The sequence below is a fragment of the Nestor notabilis genome, unplaced genomic scaffold, assembly GCF_000696875.1.
Source record: "Nestor notabilis isolate BGI_N333 unplaced genomic scaffold, ASM69687v1 scaffold26823, whole genome shotgun sequence".
Lineage (NCBI taxonomy): Eukaryota > Metazoa > Chordata > Aves > Psittaciformes > Psittacidae > Nestor > Nestor notabilis.
In genome coordinates, this window is record NW_009920957.1 from 3,699 (window position 1) to 10,034 (window position 6,336).

Sequence of the window (6,336 nt, forward strand, 5' to 3'; positions counted from 1 at the left end):
TGTGGGGCGGTAGCGGCGGGCTCGGGGCCCGCCCGCGCTCTTCCCGCCGAGCACCGCTGCGTGCTACGGAGCGCATGGATGGAGAGCCCCGGGGCTCCTCCGAGGGGGGACCCCTCCTCCCCGCCCGGGGGGTATTTGGTGTTAAACAGGCGTCCTGTCATCCTTACTTGCAGAAAACTGCTGACCTCAGCAGGGAGCAAAGCACTGATTTGATTGATTGGTGTTAAAATTCCACTGGCCAAAATTATTCATGCGCAAATCATTCATTGTTCCAGTTCCAAGATTTATTTCAGCACTGAAGCTTTCTCATAAAGTAAAAGGGGTTTTAGTCTTTAATCTCCACAATATGGGAATAAAACCAGGTCTGTTTAAGATTACTTTATAACAAGGATGAGACGCTACCTCCAGGGGCGAGGCACTTGCAGCACCGACACTAAAAGAGGAGCGCAGCCTGATGCACTGCTCACCTTTAACAAGCATTTGCCATCCTGTGATTTAAAATAAAGCACTCTTTTGATTAGTTGTGATTAATTTAAATGCAGTGAAGTCCATAATCCTTTGACGTGAAAGGATTGTGTTGTCCTTTCTAAAGGAAGACAGGGAAGCTGATCCAAATCATCTGCTTTCTAAAAGAATGAGGTCTCACCAGACGTAGTTGGGAGTGAACCCCCTGAAAAGCTGGAGCATCCCCTTCTGTAAAGGCAGCAAAGCCGCCTACTTTTTAGTAATGACAGCAAGATACTACTTGCCATTAGGATGCCATGTACATGGTCACATGCTTTGGCATTCCATGTGGGAATTTACTTACACCAATTCAGCACCACCTGCTGGCATCACTTTCTTTGAAGGTACAGGTGTGGTGGGTTGGTTTTCCAGCAGTATAGTTTAACTGTCCTTTGAATTGCCTGAAATTTGTCTACATTAAACCTGACCCACTGCAAGGATTTTGGACCCTTTGTATATAGTATCGGGGAGGGATCGCACCTCAGAATTTGAACATTTAAATCTACAAATGAAATCATGTAGTTGAACAGATCTCCCGCCACCCTACAAAAAGGTGGTATTTTAACTAGCAGCTCTACTCATTCCTCTATTTATACAGCACCTAAGACATGTGTCAGCCTTAAAAGCTGACTACCAGCATTCCTGAGAGGCTCTCAGCCCCTATAACTCTCTGTCTTCTTCTCAACATCCCCCCCAGACCCCAAATAGTTCTTATTTTTCCTGGCATGCAGGTATTTCTCTTCTTCTCAACATCCCCCCAAACCCCAACTAGTTCTTATTTTTCCTGGCATGCAGGTATTTCTCTGTCTCACCATCCTCAAGTCAAAACAGAGGCTGACATTCCCCGCAATTACTCCCTTCAATTTGTGGCTTTAGTTGGCCAATTCCTTTGTTACTTCCACGGGCATTAGAGTTTAAGAGACTTTTGCCAGCCAATGGCAAGTACCCACTGGACCACGCTTTTCTTGCTTTAAATATCAATGATGACAAAGACTTCTGGCTTTTCATCTTCACAGATCTGCATGGCCGAGTAAGTTATGGCTTTGACCTCTGTGCCCTAATGAGAGAAGACACAAAAGCATGGATATTCTAAATGACATCCTGTGTAGCAGTTCGTGTCAATACTCAGTATTTATATCACCTCCTACAAATGCTATCCAGTTTAATAGTTTTTCCTCCCCAAAAAGCTGTAGCTGTATTTGTTCTGATGAACAAGAAAGTTGGCACACTAATGCAAGGGTTTGGCCAGGCCAAGTAGTGAATAAATAACTCTTCCCATACTCTATTGCCTCTTGAATAGTACAAATTCCTCCTTTTACCTCTGATAGAATATCAGCATTTCCCATGCCAATACTTAAGTTTGGTGCCTTGCTGCCAGAGTACATCTCTGGAGAACTTGGAGGTCTGCTTTAAAAGACACCACACGTCCCCATCCCACCCCTAAAACATGAAAGATGTACAGATGAACCTGCGTACCTGAGGGTGTTTGGGTAAAGAGAACTCTTCTCCCCACCTTTAAAGGCAAAAAGAAGAGAGGTGGTTGGAATTTCGGTAGCATTTACCAAATGTCATGATTAGTTTCATTTATGAGCATAGGACAGCGAGATTTTCATTTCAAGCCTCAAAGGAAGAAGAAAAGCCCACAATCCACTTTGTAGAAAGCATCAGTGAACTCCAGCACATGATGGCACTGCAGAGACTTACTCTGCAGGCAGTATTTGTCTTTTCAGTAACCATTTTCATTACTCATCATTTAAGCTCACCCAATGGATCTTATTTTGAACTGCATTCGGTCAATGTAAAGCACTTTCACCTCCTGCAGAAAAAGTGAGAGGAGAAACATGTCAGTATTATCTTCAACCTCCAGGCCCAAATTCTCAGTAAATCCCATTTACAAGGGTTACATTCCACTGTTTAGATGGAATCTAAACCCAGAGAACCTGAGCAGCCTTAAAGAGATACACTGCTACTTGGAACATGAAGGCAGCAGAACCATGTAATAGCAGCTCTGTAATAGCAAATTGGTATTTGTGGTAATGAAGCTTAACAATTTGCTTCTCAAGTCTTTCTGCCCTGATGTTTTCAATTCTCCATGTGTTGTGCTGAAGTGATCTGTTGTGTTCCTTTTTCTCTTAAAGCAACATTGAATTAAGAGCTGGTATTATCAGAGAATAGCCTCAATCTACAAATGGAAAAAGACCAAATCAGAACACTTACCCTGGGTATAAAGAACTCATTAGCACTGAATTTATACAGCCACTCATCCAAGAAGTGGAAGAGGAGAGACAACATGTCATGGCCTGTGGGGTTGAAGCAGAGAGGATTGTCAGTTGACTCCTGGCAACAATGCCCAAACTTTTTTAAGCCTACATGTCAGGTGTGACAGAGCAGAAGCAGGACAAGATTCAGATGAGTGATGCTTAAGTAGATTACAATTAACTGCAACAACACTACATGTGAAACTCTGGTACCTTTCTCCCTCCAGGTTCATAGAGTTCCAATGAAGCACTTACCTTCTGCCTCCACCTCCACTGTATCCACAGGTTCCACGGTCTCTGTATCAGTCATGTAGCCAAACATGGCCATAACACACTGCTCAAAGGCCTCTTCCAAAGTGTCTCCCCAGGCATGTAGCCTAAAAAGACATGGGATAATTTACCAGACTGTACCAAGAAAAGAAATCCCAAAGTAATGTGCACATGAGCTATCAGAACATGGGAATTAATGCAGAGCAAAGGAATGAACAAAATTACTTGCTTTGCTATTCCTATGCATTTGCGCAGATTACAGTCAGTTTGTGAGAAGAGTTTTTTGGGAGAATATGGAATATAAAGGTTATCAGACCTCAAGAAAGTTCTTTTCTAATATGGATAATTATGTCTATAAAAGTGAACTACTCAGAAGAAATTTGGTTTCAAAAGAAGGTATTAAAAGGGGATTTCAAAAGACAGAGGCTTAATCAGGAATATTACAATTCCTTAACCATAGGAATATTCCATTAGAGAGGAAACCAAACCTGATTCTATGCTCCCAAAAGCAGAAACAAAATTGACCATCAAAACCCCCAGAGTATGTCCTTTCATAGTTCCATAAAGTGTACATCTGCAACCAGACTTCCACAGTTACTCCAGACTGAAAGCAGTGGAAGAAATAATCCAGTTGTCCTGCTGAGAAACCCCATACTTACTGCACATCTGCTGTGTGGTCCAGGTCTGAGGGGGAAAGAAAAGGAGAAGGCATGAGATCACCAAACATATTTAAAAAATAAGGATTAAAACCCCCCAGAAAATCAGATTTTGTTGTTAGAAGAACTTTTCACATTCATTTTCAGGTGTGAAATGGGGATTACCTATTTTAAAGCAGATTAGAAAAAGCACAGGTGGAATCTTGGATTAGTTCTGCCAAGCAGAAAAACAGTGTTTAATGTAATGAAGTCAGTGCCCTTCATGCACAGGAGTGTGTGCAAGGGATGGCTCTTGTAACACAACAGGCTTTTACATGTTAACTGCAAGAAAAGAAAACTTTAACCAGGAGTAAAGAGATTTTGCTGAGGTCTGCAGGACTGGGACTTATTCATGCAGAGGATGAGATCTGCAAATATTTCCAGCTCAGTGAAGAAATTTAACTGTCCACACCCAAAACCCACCCATTATGCAAAAAGGAGACTTTAAAAAATACAAAGTAGAAGGCAATCTTCACTAAAAGGTGGGATTAACATCCCAAGCGTGTCTCAAGTTTTACAGGAACATCATTTATATTCCCTCAGACGTATAAAAGAAATGCAAAATGATCCCAGGTTGGCAGAAACAGAGCTAACTTGGCATGTAAAATTAATGCCACACCATGATCACTGACTGGAAGGTTCTTCTGCTGCTGGTTAGAGCCTTCACACACTATTAATGGATTCTCAACAACCGTCTCTAAAGCAAACAAATTCCAGTGGATGTAAAAGGAGAATGAAACCTCTTCCAGTTATGGAAGCAGTGTGACTATTGTAGTACATCACCGTGTTTCTGCACTGCTATCACAGCTCTGAATGCATCCTAAAAATACATATTCTAACAGTAACAGACGCTGTCCCTTCACACAGACATCACTGAAATAGAGAGCACTCAGACACCGAATGGGCTCCTGCCTTAAGCCAGCCCTTGGGCTGCCACCCACTGGCTTGACATGTTCTTAGAAGACACATTCCAGGGTGGGGAAAGGGAGAGATAATGATCTTGAATTAATGCAGGTAGAAGTGAAAACACCCCAAAGAACACCAACACACTCCTGAACGGCTCTTCCTATGTAAGAGAATTAGAAAAACGTCCTGCCTTGCTAAGGAACAGCTTGAAAGGGGAAAGTTTTCAAGGTGAGACTTAACTCATTTATTTTGATCATGCTTTCCTTAGCACCCATAACAAGAAAGCAGCAATTGGTGATAACCAGCAGATCGCTCATTTCTACTAATTCAGCTCCAGGTGCACCCCACAGTTTATACACACAGGATACTGGCATATTAAGAAACCCCACGTGTGCCTAAAAAGCAGATGCTGCTGTTTTCCTTCCCCTCCCTGCCGCTGGCGATCGCTCTGGCACACGGACACTCACATTCATACTTCTTGTTGAGCGGCGGGTACTTGGCTTTGATCGCCTTCTGCTCCTCGGTCAGGTTGTAGTCCCTCTCATCAGCTGCCATAGCTGCGGGGCTGGTCACACTCCTCACTTCCTGGGGCACGGAAACATGGCCCCAGCCTCCAATCCTGCCTCACTTCCTGGGGGTGCTGCTGCAGGGAAGGGAGAACGGCGGCTCAGGTCGGTCCTTCACTTGGTAGCAGACTGGTAACGCCTCTACACAGGCTCAAGTGTTCAAACCACGACCCTAAAGCACGTTGTTGTGTTGTCTGCTCTCAAAAGTGGCACTGGGAGAGTTCAGCCCTACATCACTCGTTAGTTCTGCTCATACAGTCCCTCCAGAAAGCACGTTTCCTCCTCCTTGTTGTGTACAACACCAGGCGTTTCACTCAGCCTCAAAGAAGAAAAGACAGTGATAATGAAACCTAATGAAACGACTGTAAAGTGAATTAAACTTCCATGCTTCATTCAGGTCCCTTCTACCCGAGGTGCTCAGCCCTGTGGTGTGTTACACGGCAGCTGAAGGACCCGCTGCCTCCAACCCCCTCAATGGGATCATTTTTCTTTAGGGAAAAAGGAAAAGTCGAGCTTTCCCTTGGGACAGGGATCGTATGTAACCCCTCAAACCCAGAAGCACATGCATGGCAAGTACAACTGTTGCACAAGTGCTGGAGTTTTCCTTGCAGAACACGCTCGTGTTTTGAATTAAAAACCCAACCATATAATGAACTTCAGCAAATCCCCATTTAAAAGCCGCATTCTCAGGGCAGATCTTAGTTGCTGTTTCACGCAAGCTTTCATTTGTAAATCTAACAAATATAAACTGCAGATCCTGATTAACTTGAGGCTAATTCTCCTCAGGCACGAGCTCCTCTGATTTCCAGATGTAACAACTATTCTCCTTTATTTCTTTTTGGGGTAGTCTAAGGTTTATTCACAGCTGAGGCCAGGGCTTCCCCATGTAACACAAGTGACAGATGTACAGGTAACACACACCATCATCAAGTCCACGTTTACTCAGGAGTGGTTCTTATTCTGAGGCTCAGAAATGACTACAGAGAATTTCCAGGTTCAATTTCCAGGTAAACATCTCGGTACCTCACAAAGAGAAGCCCGAAACGGAGACACCAGCGAATAAACCCAGCTCTAACAGTAATAAACACGCTTTGGTTCTGAACCTGTGAAGTGCTGACCGTGGGCAGCCAGACCCCC

At 43.7% G+C, this 6,336-nt stretch overlaps 1 protein-coding gene across 1 annotated transcript; it reads right to left on the reverse strand.

The window, feature by feature from the left end:
• Positions 1 to 1,267: 1,267 nt before the first annotated feature.
• Positions 1,268 to 5,188, reverse strand: ZBTB8OS (zinc finger and BTB domain containing 8 opposite strand). The gene is made up of 7 exons (XM_010010928.1): positions 5,101 to 5,188; positions 3,692 to 3,716; positions 3,018 to 3,139; positions 2,722 to 2,804; positions 2,268 to 2,320; positions 1,981 to 2,017; positions 1,268 to 1,561 (listed from the first exon to the last, which is right to left on the reverse strand). The coding sequence occupies exons 1-7, from the start codon at positions 5,186 to 5,188 to the stop codon at positions 1,475 to 1,477; spliced, it is 495 nt and encodes a 164-aa protein (XP_010009230.1). The 3' UTR covers positions 1,268 to 1,474.
• Between the last annotated feature and the right edge of the window lie 1,148 nt (positions 5,189 to 6,336).

What these genes read in the sequence shown, in the direction of transcription:
- ZBTB8OS (XM_010010928.1), bottom strand. Translation starts at nt 5,188, where the DNA reads ATGGCAGCTGATGAGAGGGACTACAACCTGACCGAGGAGCAGAAGGCG. An exon ending in GACCACACAGCAGATGTGCA is followed by an intron (nt 3,140 to 3,691) that starts GTAAGTATGGGG and finishes ATGTCTTTTTAG; the next exon opens with GCTACATGCCTGGGGAGACA. An exon ending in TTCAAAATAAGATCCATTGG is followed by an intron (nt 2,018 to 2,267) that starts GTGAGCTTAAAT and finishes TTGCCTTTAAAG; the next exon opens with GTGGGGAGAAGAGTTCTCTT.